Here is a 20,937-nt window from a genome sequence, read left to right on the forward strand (position 1 = left end):
CACCAAAACGGAACACCGGCAGTGTAGCACAAAATACAAATGCAATACACCGACATGCTTTCCCCAAAAGGCTCATATCGTCCCTCATGGATCCTTTCTCTCTGCCTGGTCTTCTTCATCATTATCAGAGGTCAGCCGTAGTTGCACTTCCCATCCCCCGCCAGACGGATTCTCCTCCGCCGCCCTGACCCACTGCTCCCCAGCCGCCTTGACCTTCCTCAAGATGGACATTTGCTTGTCAAACTCGTCCATGAGCGAAGCGTAGTCCTCCTTCGCGTCGGGGCCATCCTTCCCCAAGGATGCGGACCCCGGAAGCGATGCCCCCGGATCCCTTGGACCCGCAGCAACCGCCTCGTCCTCCGCCAGCTCCACGCCCTCGATTTTCAGCATCAGCGCCCCTCCGTTCGATACTCCCTCCTCTCCTTCTTCTTCTTTTTGTCTGCCGGGGTTCGCCCCGCCACTCGGGCCGCCGGTTTTACTCCCCGCAGACGACGACTCTTCCATCCGCGTGATCCGCGCTTCCGTGACGGCAAAATCGGGACTCAGGCTCAACGCTGAAGCGACACGCCATTGGCTACCGGCGGTGAGGACGCCGCCACCATCACCACCGGCAGTAGCGGAGGCGGCGGCGGCCTTGTCCTCGCCTTCGACCGTGTTGGGGACGACATCGACCAGGATGGCGTGGTTCCTGGGTCTTCTCGGTTCGCCCTCCGGTGCAGACGTCGACGCCGACGGCGAAGGGGGGTGGGCTTGCTGGTTGGCATCGCTGTCGTGGGCGTCGGCGAGCGCAGCGGTGAGGGTGGCGGGGTCGTCGTCGGCGAAGATGTAGTGGACGCGGGGATGGCGGGTCGATTGCCGCGCACCGGCGAGTGCGGCGCCGAACCTTGTGTTTGTGACCAAGGTGAAGAAACCGGGGGCCTCGAACTTGGGAACGGGATGCGGCGCGGGTGTTGGCTCTGGTGGCTGTGATTGTTCCTCTGGGACGCGAGGGGATCGGTGCGGCGCTTCTTGGTGGGGCAAGGATGTCGAATCTCCATGCGTCGTTGGATTATCATCGTCGTTTCGAGTGCAGGGGTCGGGGCTTGTTCTTAACGGTCCAAGATCCGCCATGATGGGTTGCCTGTGGATGTTGGGATGTGGACCGGAGATGTTGGATGGGGCCTGGTCACTAGGCAGATTTCTGTTCGGCAATGGTTCTGTACTCGTAGGATGTGTTCATCATTACTGTGCCGTAATATAGGCGATGTTCAAGAGACTCAACATGAGAAAAGCGATGGAAGAACGAAGGTAGTGCTGTTGAAGCTGTGTGTACAGCGGGCTGTAGGTACGTAGGTAGGCGGTCGGTGGTTCGGCTTATCGATATCCTTATCGCCAGCGGTGTCGGGCGATGCCGGTCCTGGAAATCATTATCGGCACGTGATATCGCGGTCGTGTCGTGAATCCCAGGATCGTCACGTCGGGAACCATGGCATCTCAAGCCAGATAAGAGATACACGCAGACTCTGGTTCTCATCGATTCCTAAAATGCTATAATACCAGGCCACGATCGAGTCAAAACAAAAGCTAATGGGTATCATCGAGTCCTCCCAACACCAAAAGACAACCAGACCTCTCCGAGGTAGGCCACATAACCGAGCAGACCTGTCAACCGCAAGACTTCACTCCTCCGCTTCGGTTTGGTCAGTCGGTTCAACTGACTGGTCGGCCCATTCGAAATCTGGTACTCGTGTCAGTATGGTGCCAAAAATGGCCGACACTCGACCTGGAGGGACGGCTCATACGTTGTCGGCACATGGGACATTGTCCCTTTGCGGCGTCTTGCTTGATCCATGTCATGATGCAGTGCTGTTTGGCAGTCAAGTATTATTATATTGTTAGATGTAACAAGACGTTCTCCGCAATGAGCGTTCATACCATGTGGAAATTGTGACCGCATTTGCCAGACACTTGATTCCTGCGATTAGCTGAACGGTTCCTTGGGTCCTCCTGCCCCGTTCAGCAGAAACTTACAGAGGCTGCAATCATCGCCTGGATATTTGCAAGTTGGACATGTGCCGTCGAAATGAACCTGACAGATGCCACAGACGTCGTCCTCGGGAATGTCCCATCGCCAAGTAGCGACGGTATCCCATCGGGTAATCGTGACCTTCATCGAGAGAGCTTCCTTGGCTACTAACTTGGAATGCGAGCTTTTCGACTGTCGGTATTCTTTATGCAAGTTCGTGTCCTTTCATTCGTAGGTAGTGTCCTCAGAGTTGGCCGTTGACTGAAGGTATTCGTACAGGTAGGAAGCTGATACGAGGACGATCACCTAATCACCCAATGCGACCCACCCAACTGGTGGTGGTCCTAGCTCCTGCTCCTGGCGTTTCACTCCTTCGTTATACCGAGAACACCCCCACCCCGGCCTCCAATGAATCCCCGACTGTCCCGCTCCTTATCATCACCGTCGACAACCTCTCCCACTTTCTAGTTAACCCATCACTTTAGCTGTCGCATACCTCTTCGACTAGCCGTATTTGTCTGCGTCTCCAATACTTCCGCGGGCGCGATGAATCGTCTCCGAATTCCCTAGTAGCGACCACATTCAGATTAAACCTTGCATTGCGGGTGGCTGAATTCTCTGGCGTCTGACTTTGCCTGTCGGCGTCGGCCTTGACTCCTCCTTCAACACGAATCCCCTCCTCCGACCTGTCCACCTCTCCACCTAATCCTCGTCACCACATCCCGCCCAACATGGTAAACTTCCTCCACCGCTCGGCTCGAGCTGGCATGCCTCAATTAGGCGCCAGAGTCCTCCAGTCCACCATGATCGGCTCGCGACGCTCCTTCTCCTCCTACCTCGTCTCCCCCAAGGAGCTCCACGAAGCTCTCCAGAAGAACCCGCCCACCAAGATCAGCACCGATTCGCGCGTCGTCCCGCTCTGCGCCGCCTGGTTCCTGCCCAACGACGGGCGGAAGGGCTTCGACGTCTTCATCGAGCAGAGAATCCCCAAGGCCAAATTCTTCGACCTCGACAAGGTCGCCGATCTGAGGAGCCCGTACCCCCACATGCTCCCCCTGGGCAAAGACTTCGCCGCCACCATGTCCGAACTGGGAATCCGAAAAGATGACACCGTGGTGGTCTACGATACGAAGGAGCTGGGCATCTTCAGTGCACCCCGCGTCGCGTGGACCCTCAGACTCTTCGGGCACTCCAACGTTCACGTCCTGGATAACTTCAAACTCTGGGTTGAGCAGGGCCTCCCGACGGAAACCGGAGAGATTTACGACGTCGAATGCTGCACGTACCCGATACCCGAGCTGGATTCGACCAAGGTGGCCGACTTTGAGCGAGTGCGTGAGGTCGTCCTAGATCATAACAAGGAGGGTGCCGAGGGCGTCCAGGTTCTCGATGCCCGGCCGCCTGGACGGTTTACCGGGAAGGACCCCGAGCCCCGTCCCGGCCTTTCGTCGGGCCACATGCCCGGTTCGATCAACATCCCCTTCAACGCCGTTCTCGACCCCGAGACCAAGGGGTTTTACCCGCCGGAAAAGCTCCGGAGCATCTTCAAGGAGAAGGGTGTCGACCCCGAGAAACCCGTCATCTCGAGCTGTGGAACCGGCGTCACCTCCTGCGTCATCGATGCTGCTCTCGAGGTGGCGGAGTATGGGCCTGCGGAGAATCGCCAGGTGTACGACGGCAGCTGGACGTAAGTGCCCTTTTCCGTTGGACGTCACTTCCCTTGCATTCTGATACTGATACATGTCGCAGGGAATGGGCTCAGCGAGTGTCTGCTTCTGATTCATTGATCAGGAAGACGGAGTGAATCCGGAGTTGTGGAGAACCAACAAAGTGAGGTCGTCATGCCGTCACATCTAATGCAGGATCATCTCCTCTCCTGACATCACGGCATCTCGGGTCACATACCTACTCGACTATTTCTTCCTTTTGAAAGTCACATCGGCCGGGTTGAGCTGCTTTACTCCTTGGATGGGTCTATACGAAGAGATGGGGAAATCATTTGTACTCGTCCACCTGTCTGCCGTTCATAGGCTGGCAGAGAATCGCATTCACAACAGCGCCTTGGAACAGTTCGGGGTTAGCACGACTAATGAAGCTGGGCGTGTAACAGAATCCAGGGCCTCGCTGTGCTTAAATCGCCTCGCTGTGCTTAAATCTGCCTAGACTCCTATAAGTCAAAAAGAGGATTTCGTTGATCTATATTACGTGAAACTTGTACGAGCCCGTGACGATTACGATGTGAAGTGTTTCCAAAAACCTGGCCCGTTGTCGTCCCGAGGTACCCCAATTGAAGTCTCTCAGCGCTCGGTGAGAAACACTCACCGAAGAACAAGTGGGTCCCACTCCACCATCTCATTGGCACGAAAAAGAGTGCCTCAATTCTTAGGCCACACGGAATTAGGGCTCGCAACTGTAACCCGCGACCACACCAATTTTCGTTTGGAGCTAGAGTGAGGTCAGGAACCCCCGCAAAAAAAAAAGGTTGACCGAAATTCCACCCACCTCGACAACTCGCTTGTGCCGACAATTGAACGGAACCGCTCTCGACACCACACCTCCCTCCCGACGACACACGTTCTCACACAAGTCGACACATTCACAACAATGGCTGATCGAGGCAGCGCTGCCCCTCGCGGTGGAGGTGGATTCGGTGCCCGAGGCGGCGATCGCGGTCGTGGCGGTGATCGGGGTCGTGGCCGTGGTCGTGGTCGTGGCCGTGGCCGCGGCAGGCCCGAGGAGAAGGAGTGGCAGCCCGTCACCAAGCTCGGTCGTCTCGTCAAGGCCGACAAGATCAGCAGCATGGAGGAGATCTACCTGCACTCCCTACCCATCAAGGAGTACCAGATTGTCGACAAATTCGTGCGTAACCGATCGAAGAAGGAGGCCCATTATTCGTGCATCGAGAGAGAGAGGATGGAAGACGGCTGACTTTTTGTTTTTGGGGGGATTTTTCTAGCTTCCTACCCTCAAGGATGAGGTCATGAAGGTGAGGATGCCCAAACCCCCGAATGGGAGGGTAACTCGAGGCGAGATACTGGGAGCATGATTTCTGACGCGTCTCCACCCCCAAAACAGATCAAGCCCGTCCAGAAGCAGACCCGTGCCGGTCAGCGTACCCGGTTCAAGGCCATTGTCATTATTGGTGACAGCGCTGGCCACGTCGGCCTGGGCGTCAAGACTTCCAAGGAAGTCGCCACTGCCATTCGCGCCGCCATCATCATCGCTAAGCTGAGCGTCATCCCCGTCCGTCGTGGTTTCTGGGGTACCAACCTTGGTCAACCCCACTCTCTCCCCTGCAAGCAGTCGGGCAAGTGCGGTTCCGTCACCGTTCGTGTACGTATAAAATGCTCTCCCGGGATGGGCGGGCGGAAGATGTGTCAGAAGACATGTCGGAGCATATGTTGAGGAGAGATCAGAGAGATCGGCTAACGAAATGTTTGCTCAGCTCATTCCTGCTCCCCGCGGTACTGGCCTCGTCGCCTCTCCCGCCGTCAAGCGTCTCCTCCAGCTCGCTGGTGTCGAGGACGCCTACACCTCCTCGGCCGGCTCGACCAAGACCCTCGAGAACACCCTCAAGGCCACCTTCGCGGCCGTCGCCAACACCTACGCCTTCCTCACCCCCAACCTCTGGAAGGAGACCAAGCTCATCCGGAGCCCGTTGGACGAGTACGCCGACACCCTCAGGGCAGGCAAGAAGTACTGAAGGGAGGGAGAGCAGTAGAGATGGGAATGGCACGTGGGAAAAGGGGACGGGGTTTGTTACACCAACGGAGTGGCGTTCCTCTTTTGCGCGTATTTTGACTGCATCGTCAAGGGTTGGCCAGGGCATGAGAATTACGGCTTATGGACTAGCTCGGATCTGAATACACACACCGGATCAATTTCATTCGTGGTCATTTGTCTGCATGGAATCTGGCCGGGACTAACTTTTATGACGACGTTACATGATGCGTCGCGGTCATATCAAGGGAAAATGTAGGGCCGTGTCACGCCTCATTCTGGTGTCCAGGTACTATCCTGCACATCCTTGGGGAGTAGTTACCAGAGGTCTGGCAACATGCGAAATGCAACTGGCAAACGGACATGCTTCTTGAGTGGATACCAACAAGCAGCTTGGAGGTAAGCCTCTCAAGTTGTCATGGTCGATTATGGGCAGTAAGCATGCTCCACTCCAGCATACGTAAATGTAATGGCATGGGATGGCCCTCGTAAGGCTGTAGGTGACGACAGGGCCCGACATGGAAAATCCTCACTCGAGACTCCTGGTGCCCAAGGCATGGAACATCAGTTTCACTTCATTTCACGTGTTACGTGACCGTGCGCTAGGATCATGCTGTTGCGTCCAAGATGCCCCTGACCCACCAGAGTTGGATACGACAAAGGGGGACCTTGTGCATGAGGTAAAGGTGAGAAGAACCAACTTGCCAGGATGTCGTGTGAGTTCAGGGTAGAGGTGGCAGAATGATTCTCAAGAGACAAAATCCATGGTCATGTCCCTCAGTTTACATTTCAAGTCATGAGAATAGGGAAGGTCTTATAATTCATGAAAATGAACCGCTGTTATTCAAACTCCAGCCTAATAGCCATGACAGGCGTGAAGAAAATGCGCCAAACTACCGCATTCGTTTCCCCATATTGTCGTTGAAACGAGAGCCTGTACCAGTCCTGCAGAATATCCCATTGAAGTCTCTACCGTATGCATAGTCACAACATGTCCAATGAAGCCCATGTCAGGGTTCTTTTCCGCCCCAAACCAAAGCAATGACCTCCTACCTACTCCAACCTGAGCCACCACCTCAGAAGCCCAGGAGGCTGTTGAAAAGGTCGGCAGCGGCCGGGCTCCTGTCGCCTGAAGCCTCAACCTGGGCCTGGGCCTCCTCGCAGATGGAGATGGCGGCGTCGTTGGCCTCGCAGACGTTGATGAGCTGGTCGCAGATGCGGTTGGTGATGATGTTGGGGTTGAGAGCGTCTTGTTGGCCCTCGGCGACCAGGGGGTCGATGGGGAGGAAGGTGCCCTCGTCGGCCACGCGGTTGCCACGGCCGAACTGGATGTCCATGCGCGGGTCGCAGCGACCAAAGTCGGCGCCGCCGGCACCGTTTCCGTTTCCGTTGCCGTTACCATTGCCGTTGCCCTGGCCATTGCCGTTGCCTTGACCGTTACCGTTACCCTGACCATTGCCATTGCCGTTGCCGTTACCCTGGCCATTCCCATTCCCATTGCCCTGACCATTGCCGTTGCCATTGCCGTTGCCATTGCCGTTGCCATTGCCGGGATTGCCGCAGAGGAGATCATCGTCATCCTCGTCATCCTCGTCATCGAAATCATCATCGAAGTCGTCATCGAAATCGTTGTTGTTTCCATTGCCGTTGCCGTTACCGTTTCCGTTGCCGTTGCCGTTACCATTGCCGTTACCAGCATTGCCGCCAGCACCAGCATTGGCAGGCTGTCCGTCAATGGCCAAGTTGACAAAGCCGTTGTTAATCATAACATCAGCAACGGAGAGGCCGTTCGCGTTGAAGGGGTTCTGCAGTGACTGGGCGGAAAGCTGGTTGGCCAGGTCGGAATTGGCGACGTCCGGGTCGACGGCCGGGGTGATGCCGCGGAGGGCCTGGGTGGCGGGGAGGCTGGGGTCGCCGCAGATGTTGGGGATGTCGGTGGCGAAGGGGTTGAAGTTTTGCTCGGCGGCGACGAGGCCCGCGGCGGCCTGGAGGACGGCGGGGTCGTCGCCGAGGGTGGCAACGATGTCGTCGGCGAGACGGAGCTTGTCGCAAGGGTCGGTGGCGCCGAGGAGAGTGCCGGGGGCTTGGCCGGCGAGGGTGGCAGCCTGGCCCGACTGGCCGAACTGGCCGTCAAGAGCCTGGATGGCGGCGACGGGGATTTGTTCCTGGCCGAAGCGGGCCTCGACGTAGGCCACGATGGCAGTGATGAGAACGAGCTTGTAGGTGACAGACATTTTGACGGTTGGTTGTTTGTTTTTAGTTTTTGTTTTCTTTTTCCGTTGAAGACAAGAATCGAAGATGGTTTATAAAGATTGTGGTAAAAGAGACCGGCTCGCGGTTGTAGTTGGATAGTTGGCTGGCAACTGAGAGAGTGTAAGAAGTAAAAGTTAAAGAGTTCACAGAACTGAAAGATTGAAAGTAAAGAGAGAGAAAGAGAAAGACGGCGAGGGCTTGGTGAGGCTGCTTGGACGGGTTGAGGATGGAAAAGAGAAACACATCTCGAAGCATGGGCGGCGGCACGTTAAATAGAAGATGGGACGAAGGGGGGCGTGGGAACGGTGGGAGTTCGGGCCGGGCGATTGGCATCACAGACCAGTCCCTTTCCCTGGCTGACGATGATATCAAACACGACTAGCATGCCGCGGCATGAGCGTTGAAACAACGACAGGCCACGTCCAGGGAGGCCTTGTCTGTCATCCCATCTATACTCGTCTCAGGTGCTGGCCGAGATGGATGGACGCCTGGCTCAAAGGGTCTGGAACAATGGCAGAATCTCCCCTTGATCGGCAGGATCCGAGAGAGGGGGTTCGGACACGAGAGCTCTTGAAGAACTGCTTCCTCGAACGTGCCGAGGCGAAACGAGATGGCGGCGGTGTTCGACCAGTAAGGTGTCATCGCCGGATGACCTCGCCAGGACTGGAGTCAACATGCATTCACATTGGATGGGACTAAGGAGAGTAGTCTGATAAACGGCGGGCTCGAGGATGGTAGCGATGCCTGTCCCTGGCGATCTACCCCCCCCCTGACCAGGAGGCGGATCGTTGGTGCAGTGGCATCTGAGGCGTCAGTGATTCCCAGGAATACGTTGTACGTTGTACATCATCCATGCTTCTCAGTGTTGTCCCCTGCGACAGTTCTAAGGCGTGGAGAAGGGGCCAAGAACCAGGGCCAGACAGATGCCGGGTCTGTTTTGGATCGAGTCAAGGGGCCAAGGGGTCGAGCGTGAGGTGTAGGGGCTCCCGGTCCCCAGACGCCAGGCCACGGAGCGCAAGGCTGTCATGTACGGTGGAATCGATTAACGGCCTTCTTTCATCTTTCTCCTGGATGAGCAAATGGCATTGACAGGTTGAGGTTGGTTCATCCGAATTCCTGGCGAGTGGCTTCCGGGTTGTGGAGTGGACGATGGAGTAGCAAGTTGGACGAGTACGTACTTAGTACGAATATGTTCACCATTCTGCCGTTTAGGAAAGCGGTCAGGAATTGACATCGGACCCCCACCTCTCTTGCTGCATATTCTACCTCAAATCCCGCTCGGATACCGAGTATTCCGGGCGCTAGTAGGCCAGCAGATCCACCCATAGGCCTTTGCTACTGTCTATTGGCCAACCTGAGCCTCGTTTAGCGACCTGCTTTCAGGGACCCACAAATCTCTAGCCTCGTCCAGGGGGCCCTGAGACGTCCTCCAAACCGAAACCGAAACTGTCTCCTTTTTGTCTCGTGCGCATGTCAGTGCGTGACCGAGGGACGAAGACAGACAAGTGAAGAGAGACGAGACGAGACGTAATATACAACGTACGTTGTACGGCCTCGAACCACCATTCATTATATCTACTTATACATGCCACCAAGATGCCACATCCTACCAACGAGGAATTGAACGCCAAGCGTGATGAGCATTGCATTGCGGTTACTCACGAGTCACAAGGAACCACTACAGGTCGGACAGACCTGGATCAGGCGTCTGCTACCAAGTGAATGGCAAAAGCACAATGACTATATGGCCATACCATTGTTCAATGTCGAACGTGTCCTGAACGAGGGCGCGTGTCTCCGTTTCCTCGCCGAAAACACGGACATCCCATTACCACAGCTCTACGCGCGCGACGAGGACCATGGTGCCGCCTACCTCATCACCGAATACGTGGAAGGTGTCGGCATGAACGTTCTGGATGTCGCAAAGCAGGAGACTGTTGCGAAGGAGCTCGAGCTCACATGGAAACGAGGTAGACTCATTGATATATATCATGTCCAAGAAGGTGTCGATGGCGGAGACTGTCAAACTGGCCCTCGTGTAGCTCGCCGTCGCAGATTGCACACGGCGCGGGCCTTTGGTCCCGTCTTTCCAGCAGAGCTCACCACAACCGACTGCCGACTACATGACATGTCCTTACCATGGCTAGCTCAGATCTAGACCTCTATCCATCTACCCTGCCGCCGTGCAAGTGCAGCGGCCTCTTGTGATGTTTCTATAAATGTGACTAGTGACCTCTGGCACCACTACTTGGATTCGTCCTTGCCCCACCGCGCCGTCTCATCGCCACCCTTCCACTCTCGTTCCACGTAGCCGAGTTCCTCCTTGACCTTCTGGACCGTCTCCTTATCGCCCGTGTTCTTACCGACGTTGTCGCTACACAAAGGAACCAAGGGTCAGTACACCAGGGGCGATGGCCATGATGGAATTACGTCGTAAAAGGCTTACCTGATCTTGACGGCGGGCCTACCGGCCGCCGAATTCAGCTTGATCACGATATTGAGAGGCACCGACTTGCTGCCGTCCTTCAACCGGGTAAAGTCGTTGGTCAAAAACGTGCCCACGCCAAACGTGGGCGCGAACCCGGCGTCTTCCGAAATCTTCTTGTACTCCAGGCACCGCTCAATGTTGAGCGAGTCGGAGAACACCATGGTCTTCTTCTCCTTGATGCCCTGCTCGTCGTAGTAGCGGCGCAACCTCTGCACGTACTCGGCCGGGTCGCCCGAGTCCTGCCGAACGCCGACAAAGAGCTCGGCATACGTCTTGGTTCTCCCGTCGGCTGTCTCGTACTTGGCGGCGTCGCCGTCGATGGGGCTGACGGGCTGGCTGAACGCGTGGAGGAACTCCTCCGTGCCGAAGGTGTCGGTCAAGGCGATGCCCAGCTGGCCGCCGAACGCGCCGACCCAGTAGCGGAGCGCCGCTTCCGACGCGTGCTTGTAGTCGTTGGTGATGGCGGCGATGCCCATGAACCACTCGTGCGCCACCGTGCCCACGGGCGGGATGCCGAACCGCATGGCCAGGTGGACGTTGCTCGTCCCCGTGAGCTTGCCCGGCAGCCCCCGGGCCTTGGCTTCTTGGCTGGCCTTGGTGAGGCCGCGGAAGACGAGGGCCTGCGTGTGGTAATCGCGGCGGCGTCGGGTGCCAAACTCGGACAGGGTGCAGCCGGCCTCGAGCAGGGTGAGGCCCTTTTCGAAGGCGCGCTCCTCCTGGCCGTCGTAGTTCCAATCCGTGTCCATGAAGCGGAAGTAGGCCTCCGAGGCCAAGGCGAGCATGGGAATCTCGTAGAGGATGGTCTGCGACCACGTCCCCTTGACCTCGATGTGGATGTCGCCCTCGTCCGAGCCGCTACCCGTGTCGGGACCGGACGGCGTGAAAGTGAAGACGACTTGTTCGCGGGGGTGCAGGCGGAATTCCTTGAGAAAGTCGAGGTAGTCGGAGGTCAGGTACGGGCAGTGGGTGCGGAGATAGTTGTATTCCTCGTCCGTCAGGGAGATGTTGCCGAGCTCTGTTCAGAGGGGTAACCAGTCAGTGGCCGATAGCACGGGAGATTGGGCCTGGGAACGGAGATTGAGGCCATTTCTCACTTTGGATCTGCTCCTCCAGCCAACGGAATGCGGTTCTTGACAGCTTCTTCTCGGGCGTGCGGTTGGTGAAGGCGTAGGTAACAGGGACATCCTTGAAGTACTTCATGACGGCGCATTGCATCGTCAGCTTGTACAAGTCGGTGTCGAGGAAGGAGATGACGCCCTCCGGGTAGGGCGAGGAGCTATTGAAATCCATGGCGGCCATTGGCAACCAGCTATGGCTGCGTGACACTGTGAGAGGTGAGTCGAGGTAGGTAGAAACCAGCGCGTGTAAGCAGACGTCTTTTACGCGCAGGCCGTCTGATGGCTGTGCGTTTTTCGTGTCGAGAAGACTCGTGGTGTAGCGTTAGCCAATGCGAAGACTGGTTAGATAAGCAACTGAGCTGAAGCTGATTTGTTATTAGTATTGGATAAGCAGATGGTTCTCAGAGGCGGTGAACTGGTAAGTGGTGTAGGGTAGAAGGCGAGGGTGCAGTGGAGGGGAAAGTAGTGACGAGGTTTTTTTCTGCCGAGTGACGAGAGGAGAAAGACGGTTGGAGTACATTCACTATGTGTCTTACCTTGGGGTTACCTCATGCAGGGACTTGTAGACACCCGAGACGTGACGCACCTTGAAAGAGGGAGGGGAAGTGGATGGAGGTGCGCTGACGTGGATTTGACGAGAAGGGTCGGTCGTGCTTGCTTTGGCCGGCGTCGCATCATCACCCCATGCGCGGAGGAAGGTGGGATGGCGGGGCAGTTGCAGCTATGCACGGACCATACCTTATTCATCTCCTCCCCCGGCCTCTTCAATCGCCGAACGCCGACAAAAAAAATTGGGCAGGTCTTTTTTGTCAATTTTTCGAAAGGGCGTCCTAAAAAAAAACCTCGAGCTACCATCACGGACCGCCTCTTCAACCACCTCCACCGGCTTGTCCTCACCCTCTGCTCCGGTGTTTGCCCAGACTGACCGTTGATTGGTCGTGGTATATCAATTGTACTTCTATTTCAACACCCATTGATCGTTCGAGTTCCAATACCAACCCGATCCTCGCCATCGCGCAGCGTCCATCACCATGGACATTCACCGCTGCCGCTTCGTGCCCTTCCCTCCCTCTCCCATCAACGCCCTCGCCTTCTCTCACCCACATACTAGGACGAACCTACAATCGAACCTTTGCCGTCTAGCCGTTGGCCGCGCCAATGGAGACATCGAGATATGGAACCCGCTCAATGGCGCCTGGCACCAGGAGTCCGTCATGCGTGGCGGCCAGGATCGTTCCATCGATGGCCTTGTCTGGGTCGTAGAGCCCGACGAGGAGATGCCTACAGCCAATCCCGATTCCGGCCATGAGAAATCCGTCATCCCGGGCCGCTCTCGTCTCTTTAGCATTGGTTACACCTCTGCCGTGACCGAGTGGGATCTGGAAAAGGGTCGACCCCTTCGAACCGCCAGCGGTCAACATGGCGACATTTGGTGTCTAGCTGCTCAGCCCCCCGCCTCGGCCGCGGCCGGCGGCAAAGGAAATAAAGCCGGTGCGGCTGCCTCCGCCCAACAGCAACAGCTCCAGCAGGGCCCTGCCGATGCTGTCACGCGCCTGGTGGCTGGCACCATCGACGGTGCCCTTGCCATCTATACCATCGCCGACTCGGAACTCCGCTTTCAGCGCTTGCTCATCAAGTCGCCCGCCCGCAAGACCCAGATGGTCAGCATCGCCTTTCAGTCTCGTGACGTTGTCGTCGTCGGCTGCAGCGACTCCACCCTGCGTGCCTACGACATGCGCAACGGAAACCTGCTGCGCAAGATGAGCCTCGGCTCGGATCTGGCCGGGGGCTCCAAGGAAATCATTGTCTGGTCTGTCAAGTGTCTCCCGAACGGCGACATCGTCTCCGGTGACTCGACGGGCCACGTGACCATCTGGGACGGCAAGACATACACCCAGATGCAGAGGATACAGAGCCATCGCCAGGACGTCCTGAGTCTGTCAGCCAGCGCCGACGGCTCTGCCATCCTGAGCGGCGGGATGGATCGGAGGACTGTCCTGCACAAGAGGATGCCGGGTCCTGTGGGGAGGTGGGGGAAGGTGTGGAGCAGGAAATACCACGATCACGACGTCAAGACCATGGCGTCTTTTGAGAGCAGCAAGATGAGTGTTGTTGTGTCAGGAGGTAATGCGCTCGCTCTACCTTTCTGTTGCCATTATATTACAGCCCAGACCCCAGTTGCTAACTGCTTTCTCGGCCCACCCACCAGGTCCCGATGCTTCGCCCATTGTCCTTCCTCTGAAGGAACTCGGCCGCGAAAACCACCGCACCCTGCCCAACCTCCCGCAACAGCCGCCGCTCCAGAGCGCGGCCAAGGCTCGCCTGATTATGGGCTGGTGGAACCAAGAAGTCCACATCTGGAAGCTGCGCCAGCCGTTCGATGGCCTCTACAACAATACCAACGGGAACGTGACCAGCGAGGACCTCGACAAGAACCGGAAGCTGCTCAAGACCATCTTGATCAAGGGCGAGTCCAACATTGCGTCGGCCTCCATCTCCCCCGACGGCGACGTACTCGCCGTGGCGACATCGACCGACGTGAAAGCCTTCTACCTGGAGCACAACAACCCGTCCAAGCCGTCGGACATCAAAGTCGCACCCATTCAGGTCCCTCCGTCGCTCGCCGCCGTCGGTGCACGCCTCGTGCAAATCTCGCCCGACGGCGCTTGGCTCGTCGTCGTTCAGGCGGGAAATAAGATTTCCCTCGTCCGACTCGGCCGCGACGATTCCGGCGCCCGCACCCTCTCCCGACCGCAGCCAATCACGCGCATGAAGCGAAAGACGCCCAAGAATCTGATCGTAGGCGGTCTGGGGACGTACGACAGGACCATCGTCCACGTCAGCTTCGCCCCCGATAGCCGCATGCTGGCTGTCGCCGACCTGGCGGGCTACATCGACACGTGGGTCCTACGCGGCGCCGAGAGCGAAGGGGAAGGGGATCGCGACGACGCGTCATCCGCAGCCTCCGAGGAGTCGTCATCTGACAGCGACGACGACGACGATGATGACGACGGCGCTGATGAGGCACGTGAAAAGTGGCACCACACGCCGGCATCCACCCTTTTGCCCAAGCTTCCCGCGCCTCCGGTCGTGCTCTCCTTCTCCAATGACATCCCGTCTGGGGACTCGTCGGACTACACCCTCCTTGCCATCACCACGTCGTGGCATATCCTTGCATTCCACCCGCTCGAGGGCGCCCTCACTCCGTGGTCGCGCCGCAATCCCGTTGCCCGCTTGCCCACCACGATCCGCGATACCCGAGACCTCGCCAAGGGTGTCATTTGGCAGGGCCCTCGCGTCTGGGTTCACGGCGTTTCCTTCCTGTTCATGCTGGACCTGTCGCAGGACCTAAGCGAGCCGAACGCGGGAGGGGCATCTTCCTCTGCGGTGGTTCAGGCCGGGCGAAAGCGCAAGCGGCGCGGCGCCGAGAGCGGTGCTGGCAACCGCATGACTATTGGCGCCATCGCGCCGCAACAAGTGGACCGCTTCACGAGCGATAAGAAAGAATGGCAGCTGGATATTGAGAATGCGGCGCCGCCATCCTCGGAAGGTAGCGATACGGACATGGTAGACAGGGATGACGACGACGACGATGACGATGATGATGATGGCGAGTCTGGTGAGGAGAGTAATGTCGAGGGGACACAGGGCGGTCGGAGCGCCGGCGGAGAGCTCGCGGCCATGCGGAACCGTGACACGCGGATGGACGGCAGGAGCGGTTCCGGACGCAAGAGATGGTGGTACACGTACAAGTACCGGCCCATCCTTGGCGTCGTGCCTCTTGGTACCCCTGGTGCTACAAGCGAGGACTCGAAGGCCAATGCCGGCGGCGATCTTCTACCAGTGGAAGCGGTTCTCGTCGAGAGGCCCATCTGGGACGTGGACTTGCCGGAGCGGTACGGCACCAATGATGAGAGATGATGGCGGGGACGAAGTTGGGTGGTAGAGGGTTGCGGTGAGGTTACGCGTCTCTCTCTTTCGTCCTAGGGGAGTACGTCCGTATGTACATTCGTTGCATGTTGCAAACTTGGCATTTTCATGTGCAGGTGGATGAAGCTATGCATGCGTGCGTGGAGCGAATTGGTGTGATTCCCTTCTTAGTGAAGGGGTTTTACATGCGAGGGGTCGGATACAATGGAGGGAAGAGGTTCCTCAGTAGAGATACGAATACACTTGCAAGGAACTTTGTCTTTAGTTAATTGCAGGGTGACGACTGGCAGTTAGCATTGGCCCTTACGATTCGTGAGGTGTTGAAGCCAGTAAGCGCGAGATGGTCGTCGTTCATGGAAGACGTACGCCGACTTGTCGTTGAGCCAAGGCACGAGCGGACCGACTATTCATCCACTCAATAGACTGTGTGTGCCACACCAGCCACAGGGGCATGTGGCTATACTGAGACGCTAACCTGGTTAGTCCTGTATTACGGGATATTTTCCGACTGTCGCAGGAAAGAAGAAAAACTTGGAGAACCGAACCACTAACAAGGGGAGCACCAGCCACACCATAGCCTCAGTCTCCGTCTCAGGCTGGTCAAGAGTTGCTAAAGTGGACGGCGAAGACCGAAAAGTAGCGCCTCTTAAACTCAGGCCCTCATCAATACGATGCTTGGAATGGATTACGTGGAAAGACTTGTTTTTTGCCGAGACCTTTGTCCGGCCGGGGATGTCGTCGTATGCCCCCGTATGCGGTACTGTACGTTGGTATGTCGTACTTTTTAGAATCCAACTGTGGAGTACCTAGTACGAATCGTAGGTACAGAATGGTACGTACTCACAGTAAACCGACCCACTCTTAAAGGTCGCTGGTCGACTCTCATTGGTGCTTCGTCACACAGCTGACGCGTAAAACAAGCACATGCGGAAGGGGTCGACGAGAAGGGGCAGCAGCGACTGGGGCAACTTTGGCAACCTGGGGTGGTGGGTGGTGGACACGCAACTCGCCCCTCCCAATGCTCCCATGCCATTCGACCTCCCACGGCTCTTCTGCCTGCCTGCGACTCGTGTGTCTCTCGCTTTCTCTCTCTCTCTCGCTCGCCGTCTTCTCTTTTTTCTCTTGTACTAGGGGAATCCTTGGTTAACTAATATCATTTTATTCCCTCCGTCCCTGACGAATCCTGCCAATCGGCCTTCCATCCCCCCGACTCTGCGAGTTACACACACACGCACACACATTCCCTCACGCTCGCACACGCAACACTCCACCACGACGACAACGACAGCGATTACGACGAAGACACGACGACGACGACGACGACACGACGACAGAGTTGACCTCCCGATATCTCCTCCCCGTGTCAATTCTCGTGTCTCCTTAACGTCTGCCGACAAGGAGATATACTAGACGAATCCTCGCAATTTCGTCCGGCCTCTTGCATCCAATTGTTCTTCTTCGGCACTCCTCTTCCCTGTCCCAACAAGAGGACCACCAGCCGTTCTGCGCACGGCATCTTTTACGCAACCCCCCTGGATGCGACGACGACGACGGCGAGGACGACTGATTACCATTACGATCATTACGATTCCCAGAAGCGCGACACGGCGATTTATCGAAAGCAATCCTTCTCCTCAATGCGCAACATCTATATTGCTGCCTCACCAGCTCTATTCGTCTCGGAGTTACGTCGCTCCAAATACTCTACCTGGCCGTCTGTCGCGGCATAAAAGTTTGTGTCTCGCGGGCGTGCCATCATCTCAACGTAGCCTGCGTCAGTTCCAACGGCGACTCCCCGTCGATCTTCGTCTTAACCATCGAGCCCCCTCCCAGCGACCCCACTACCCGCCCAATAATTGCGCGGCTGTCTTGCGTACTTTCATGCCTACATCGGTTTGAAAGTCTTGGGATCCGACCCTTTTCGCCTACCTCTTTTTAGCCAACGTTCACCTTGAACCCTCCCCGAAACACGCTCACCATGGCTGGCCGACATATCCCATCCGATCAGGGCACTGCGCCGGCGCAAGAGTTCGGCGAGGACTGGGCTCGCGATCTAAGGATTCAATTCGAGTCCCTCCTCCGCGATAAGCGCATGAACGACCTGCGAACCGCTCGGCGCCAGACCACTCCGCAACCCCTCGAGCGTGCCAGCAGTTCAAGTTTCCCTAGCACGGCCTCCAGCCCGGCGCCGCGTCCTTCCGCCTCGAAACAACGTCCCACACCTCCCTCCTACTCGTCCATCCGTAACCTGCCTATGATGCCTACGCCGCCGGCACCACATGACCGCGAGTCGCAAAAGTTCAGGAACCTCCTCATCAGCCTATCACTCACTCCGACCAAGTACGAAAATCCCGGCCTGCTAGACGAGGCCCTACAGTGCATCCCCCTGGACAGAATATATAGCGAGGCGGAGGAGGAAAGCCAGGTCATGCAGGCCGAAGCAGAGAGCATGGGAGATGGTCGGAAGGCCACCTGGGGCTACCAAGACTGTGTCATTCGTGCGCTTTTAAGGTAAGTCGGCGAGGGCGATGCTGCCATGGCCCTCTCGCCTGTCATTGGGAAGGACGTGTTCTAACCAAGCCTGTGTAGGTGGTTCAAGCGGCAATTCTTCACCTGGGTCAACAACCCCCCGTGCCCAGTTTGTCTTTCGCCCACCATTGCCCAGGGGATGACTGCTCCGACTCCCGATGAGAGTGCTTGCGGTGCCTTGCGGGTCGAGCTTTACCGGTGCTCCGCATCGTCCTGCGGCGCCTTTGAACGGTTCCCCCGCTATGGAGACGTCTGGCGCTTGCTGCATACTCGGCGAGGCCGCGTCGGTGAGTGGGCCAACTGTTTCAGCATGCTCTGCCGTGCCGTCGGCGGCCGCGTTCGCTGGGTGTGGAACATGGAGGACCATGTCTGGACCGAAGTGTATTCCGATCACCAGAAACGGTGGGTGCACGTGGACGCCTGCGAGGAGGCGTGGGATAATCCACGGCTGTACGCCGAAGGTTGGGGGAAGAAGATGTCGTACTGCATCGCCTTCTCCATCGACGGGGCCACCGACGTCACTAGGCGGTACGTGCGCAAGAGCGAGTCGGCCCTCGAGCGCAGCCGATGCCCAGAGGAGGTGCTTCTGTACATCGTCCAGGAGATCAGAAACATCCGCAGGGCCAACATGTCCAAGGAGGAGCGGTTTCGGCTACAGAAAGAAGATGCGCGGGAAGACGTCGAGCTGCGAAACTACGTCATTCGGTCCATCGCCCATGCCGTGACCCAGCTGGTGCCCGGCACTCCTGCCCCTCCCGGCTCGCACCGAAATCCCGAGCGCAGCCAGCATCGTAGGGAACCCAGCGACGACACAAAATTACCCGCAGAGCAACCGGGCCGACAGACCGGTTCGGCCGAGTACCTCGCCGCGAGGTCACGGCAGTTTCCACCGCCCGATCCTAACCATCGGCGGGATCGGCCGTGAGTTGGACGCGAGGATGCAATGCAATGTTATCACCATTGTTATCATTTAACGACATATTAGTGCGTGTTGGACACCATGTCAGACACACGGGCCCTTGGTTCAACCGACCCCAGGACAGGCAACGGCAAGTCTTCGTCGCCTCGTCATCACATAAAAGCTTCATGGCCACCTAGTTTCATCGGTGCTGAGGGAACTGCCAACAAACCAACGGCACAACAGTACATGACCACTCACTATAATGGCACTGCCACCGAGAGCCACCGGTTCACCCACCGTCCTCGGATACGCCTATTAGGATGGTTACTTTGGATACCCAGTACATTTACGACACATCTTGTCGATTTCTCCTTTGTCGGATAGGAAACGCGGCTTGGTTTTCCGCTCTCGGGCGGACCAGGCGGCCATGTGTGCGTGTGCATCGAGGGAGGCTGAATGTTGGCGCACAATGGGAGGCAAGGTTTTGCCGGGCATATGCCACACATTTACAGAGGGGATTTGGGAAATGGCGCGTCCATGGCGACGACTCCATACAAGGAGAGGCGCTCGCTTCATTGTGCACGCCCGGCGTTCCGGCTGAGCTCTTGGTCATCTTTTCACTATATTTTACTTATTTTCTTTTCTCGACTTACCATGCATGAGCGACGATTTGGGAATCAAATGAGTTTGAGGATGGATGAATGGGTAGACCGACGAGGGGTGTGAGAGGATGGGGATGAACCCGCGCCAGCGAGGAGGCTCTAATTCTGCGGGCGGACCAAGAGGTCCACGAGCAAGGGCACACATGCCACCAGAAGACCATGGTGCGCAGTCTGATACGACCACACGGATTGGGACAAAGCATGACAGTGAGGTTACAAGGCCGTTGTCCGCTGAATAGACGAGAAGTTACCATGTTGGCCCTCGACGGTGCATCAATACCAGCCGCTTGCGTGTCTGAGTTGAGAAGCATGGCTTTCCCAGACGCCGTATACTATCGTGTCTAACGAAAAGACCTAGCACACGCACCGCGCTGTTTACTTTGCAGCCTCGGCAGCTTCACGACCCGCCACCCGCCCAAAGACGACACACTCGAGAAGCGACGAGCCACCGAGCCTGTTATCGCCGTGAAGCCCGCCCGTGACCTCCCCCGCTGCCCAGAGCCCGGAAACCGGTACCAGAGCACCACCGTCTGAGGCCCTCCGCAAGACCCGGGCCTTGTTATCAAACGCGACGCCGCCCATGGTGAAATGCACCACGGGCGTCACTCTCCCGACACAGACCTCCTCCTCGCGGTTCGCCTCCCCCGGCACCAACCGCCAATGGCCAAACGTCCGCCGACCAAACTCGTCGTCGTCTCGCCCGGAAGCGACCAACTCAGCGTACCTGTCCACGGTCTCGATGACGGCAGGGTCGAGGTCCTTCACCTTCTTCTTCTCCACCAGGCCCTTGAATGTGTAAAAGCCGAGATGCCCGGCCGTCGCGTCAATGGCGCCGGGGTCAAGCAGCAGCGTCACGTCCCACTGCTTGATCCCTTGTTCGGTCGCGGGCTGCGGCAAGCCCATGATGGCCTCGCTGATGACGTCCCGCCTCTCCAGCTCGTTGACGAACCTCCGGCCCTGCGGCGACAGCAGGATGCCGCCTTCCCCGCGCAGCATCTCGGCCGCGAGGATCTTGTAGGGCGAATTCGCGTCGCTTGGGTCCACGAACCCCGTCGGGTGGACTTGCACGCTGTCCATGTCGATTAATTCCGCTCCTACCCCGGCCATGCTGCTGCTGCTGCTGCTGGTGTCCGCCAACAGCCCGTGCGGACCGGGCCGCGCCTCGTTTGTCGACGGCAAGCCTGCCAGGTCCGGACGGTATCGCGCCAACTGACCGTGCGCGTCGCCTGCGAACCCACCCGCCGTGAAGATGACGGGCCATACAGGTCGACTTGTTCTTCTTTTGGCTCCTCTTCTTGGTTCTCCCGCCGGCGGTTGCTGCCCTTCTCGCC

The 20,937-nt window shown here is 57.5% G+C and overlaps 10 protein-coding genes across 10 annotated transcripts in view; 5 read left to right on the plus strand and 5 right to left on the minus strand.

The window, feature by feature from the left end:
* Positions 1 to 84: 84 nt before the first annotated feature.
* Positions 85 to 1,110, minus strand: ACRALDRAFT_2026933 (uncharacterized protein; the record flags this gene model as incomplete). The annotated part of the gene is made up of 1 exon (XM_071020429.1): positions 85 to 1,110. The coding sequence occupies one exon, from the start codon at positions 1,108 to 1,110 to the stop codon at positions 85 to 87; it is 1,026 nt and encodes a 341-aa protein (XP_070876012.1).
* A 402-nt stretch (positions 1,111 to 1,512) lies between these two features.
* ACRALDRAFT_2135176 (uncharacterized protein) lies at positions 1,513 to 2,152 on the minus strand (the record flags this gene model as incomplete). Its single annotated transcript, XM_071024090.1, has 4 exons — positions 1,513 to 1,717; positions 1,782 to 1,845; positions 1,915 to 1,946; positions 2,011 to 2,152. The coding sequence occupies 4 exons, from the start codon at positions 2,150 to 2,152 to the stop codon at positions 1,659 to 1,661; spliced, it is 297 nt and encodes a 98-aa protein (XP_070876013.1). The 3' UTR covers positions 1,513 to 1,658.
* Positions 2,153 to 2,420: 268 nt separating this feature from the next.
* ACRALDRAFT_1081023 (uncharacterized protein) lies at positions 2,421 to 4,213 on the plus strand. Its single transcript, XM_071019098.1, has 2 exons — positions 2,421 to 3,692; positions 3,755 to 4,213. The coding sequence occupies exons 1-2, from the start codon at positions 2,737 to 2,739 to the stop codon at positions 3,807 to 3,809; spliced, it is 1,011 nt and encodes a 336-aa protein (XP_070876014.1). The 5' UTR covers positions 2,421 to 2,736; the 3' UTR covers positions 3,810 to 4,213.
* A 249-nt stretch (positions 4,214 to 4,462) lies between these two features.
* ACRALDRAFT_1049237 (40S ribosomal protein uS5) lies at positions 4,463 to 6,276 on the plus strand. Its single transcript, XM_071015585.1, has 4 exons — positions 4,463 to 4,864; positions 4,962 to 4,991; positions 5,081 to 5,338; positions 5,451 to 6,276. The coding sequence occupies exons 1-4, from the start codon at positions 4,610 to 4,612 to the stop codon at positions 5,706 to 5,708; spliced, it is 801 nt and encodes a 266-aa protein (XP_070876015.1). The 5' UTR covers positions 4,463 to 4,609; the 3' UTR covers positions 5,709 to 6,276.
* Positions 6,277 to 6,523: 247 nt separating this feature from the next.
* On the minus strand, positions 6,524 to 8,190 carry ACRALDRAFT_1062640 (uncharacterized protein). Its single transcript, XM_071016641.1, has one exon. It carries the CDS (start codon positions 7,957 to 7,959, stop codon positions 6,802 to 6,804), a length of 1,158 nt encoding a protein of 385 aa, XP_070876016.1. The 5' UTR covers positions 7,960 to 8,190; the 3' UTR covers positions 6,524 to 6,801.
* A 150-nt stretch (positions 8,191 to 8,340) lies between these two features.
* Positions 8,341 to 10,125, plus strand: ACRALDRAFT_2018649 (uncharacterized protein; the record flags this gene model as incomplete). The annotated part of the gene is made up of 14 exons (XM_071019941.1): positions 8,341 to 8,377; positions 8,409 to 8,613; positions 8,648 to 8,724; positions 8,787 to 8,840; positions 8,875 to 8,947; positions 8,976 to 9,010; positions 9,055 to 9,152; positions 9,191 to 9,267; positions 9,307 to 9,341; positions 9,390 to 9,426; positions 9,468 to 9,483; positions 9,575 to 9,642; positions 9,683 to 9,971; positions 10,021 to 10,125. The coding sequence occupies 14 exons, from the start codon at positions 8,341 to 8,343 to the stop codon at positions 10,123 to 10,125; spliced, it is 1,206 nt and encodes a 401-aa protein (XP_070876017.1).
* Positions 9,494 to 12,109, minus strand: ACRALDRAFT_1041467 (uncharacterized protein). The gene is made up of 3 exons (XM_071015217.1): positions 11,561 to 12,109; positions 10,425 to 11,481; positions 9,494 to 10,352 (listed from the first exon to the last, which is right to left on the minus strand). Exons 1-3 carry the CDS (start codon positions 11,763 to 11,765, stop codon positions 10,223 to 10,225), a joined length of 1,392 nt encoding a protein of 463 aa, XP_070876018.1. The 5' UTR covers positions 11,766 to 12,109; the 3' UTR covers positions 9,494 to 10,222.
* Positions 12,110 to 12,467: 358 nt separating this feature from the next.
* ACRALDRAFT_1049245 (uncharacterized protein) lies at positions 12,468 to 15,852 on the plus strand. Its single transcript, XM_071015586.1, has 2 exons — positions 12,468 to 13,708; positions 13,794 to 15,852. The coding sequence occupies exons 1-2, from the start codon at positions 12,616 to 12,618 to the stop codon at positions 15,503 to 15,505; spliced, it is 2,805 nt and encodes a 934-aa protein (XP_070876019.1). The 5' UTR covers positions 12,468 to 12,615; the 3' UTR covers positions 15,506 to 15,852.
* A 1,640-nt stretch (positions 15,853 to 17,492) lies between these two features.
* Positions 17,493 to 18,968, plus strand: ACRALDRAFT_2101378 (uncharacterized protein; the record flags this gene model as incomplete). The annotated part of the gene is made up of 2 exons (XM_071023060.1): positions 17,493 to 18,025; positions 18,104 to 18,968. 2 exons carry the CDS (start codon positions 17,493 to 17,495, stop codon positions 18,966 to 18,968), a joined length of 1,398 nt encoding a protein of 465 aa, XP_070876020.1.
* A 1,013-nt stretch (positions 18,969 to 19,981) lies between these two features.
* Positions 19,982 to 20,937, minus strand: part of ACRALDRAFT_2103072 (uncharacterized protein) — a gene marked incomplete at both ends in the record, with an annotated part of 1,981 nt that continues 1,025 nt past the window's right edge. Inside the window, one exon of the mRNA XM_071023123.1 lies at positions 19,982 to 20,714. Coding sequence (XP_070876021.1) covers positions 19,982 to 20,714 — 733 coding nt within the window. The remainder of the gene's footprint in view (positions 20,715 to 20,937) is intronic.

The sequence above is a fragment of the Sodiomyces alcalophilus genome (genome assembly GCF_042370955.1).
Source record: "Sodiomyces alcalophilus JCM 7366 unplaced genomic scaffold ACRALscaffold_3, whole genome shotgun sequence".
NCBI classification, from domain to species: domain Eukaryota; kingdom Fungi; phylum Ascomycota; class Sordariomycetes; order Glomerellales; family Plectosphaerellaceae; genus Sodiomyces; species Sodiomyces alcalophilus.

Bases quoted from the DNA above. Each gene is read 5' to 3' on its own strand.
- ACRALDRAFT_1081023 (XM_071019098.1), top strand. From the start codon at position 2,737: ATGGTAAACTTCCTCCACCGCTCGGCTCGAGCTGGCATGCCTCAATTA. The intron at 3,693-3,754 runs GTAAGTGCCCTT...TACATGTCGCAG, and splicing joins GTGTACGACGGCAGCTGGAC to GGAATGGGCTCAGCGAGTGT.
- ACRALDRAFT_1049237 (XM_071015585.1), top strand. From the start codon at position 4,610: ATGGCTGATCGAGGCAGCGCTGCCCCTCGCGGTGGAGGTGGATTCGGT. The intron at 4,865-4,961 runs GTGCGTAACCGA...GGATTTTTCTAG, and splicing joins ACCAGATTGTCGACAAATTC to CTTCCTACCCTCAAGGATGA. The intron at 4,992-5,080 runs GTGAGGATGCCC...CCCCCAAAACAG, and splicing joins TCAAGGATGAGGTCATGAAG to ATCAAGCCCGTCCAGAAGCA.
- ACRALDRAFT_1062640 (XM_071016641.1), bottom strand. From the start codon at position 7,959: ATGTCTGTCACCTACAAGCTCGTTCTCATCACTGCCATCGTGGCCTAC.
- ACRALDRAFT_1041467 (XM_071015217.1), bottom strand. From the start codon at position 11,765: ATGGCCGCCATGGATTTCAATAGCTCCTCGCCCTACCCGGAGGGCGTC. The intron at 11,482-11,560 runs GTGAGAAATGGC...CCCTCTGAACAG, and splicing joins GCTGGAGGAGCAGATCCAAA to AGCTCGGCAACATCTCCCTG. The intron at 10,353-10,424 runs GTAAGCCTTTTA...TCCTTTGTGTAG, and splicing joins AGGCCCGCCGTCAAGATCAG to CGACAACGTCGGTAAGAACA.
- ACRALDRAFT_1049245 (XM_071015586.1), top strand. From the start codon at position 12,616: ATGGACATTCACCGCTGCCGCTTCGTGCCCTTCCCTCCCTCTCCCATC. The intron at 13,709-13,793 runs GTAATGCGCTCG...CCCACCCACCAG, and splicing joins GAGTGTTGTTGTGTCAGGAG to GTCCCGATGCTTCGCCCATT.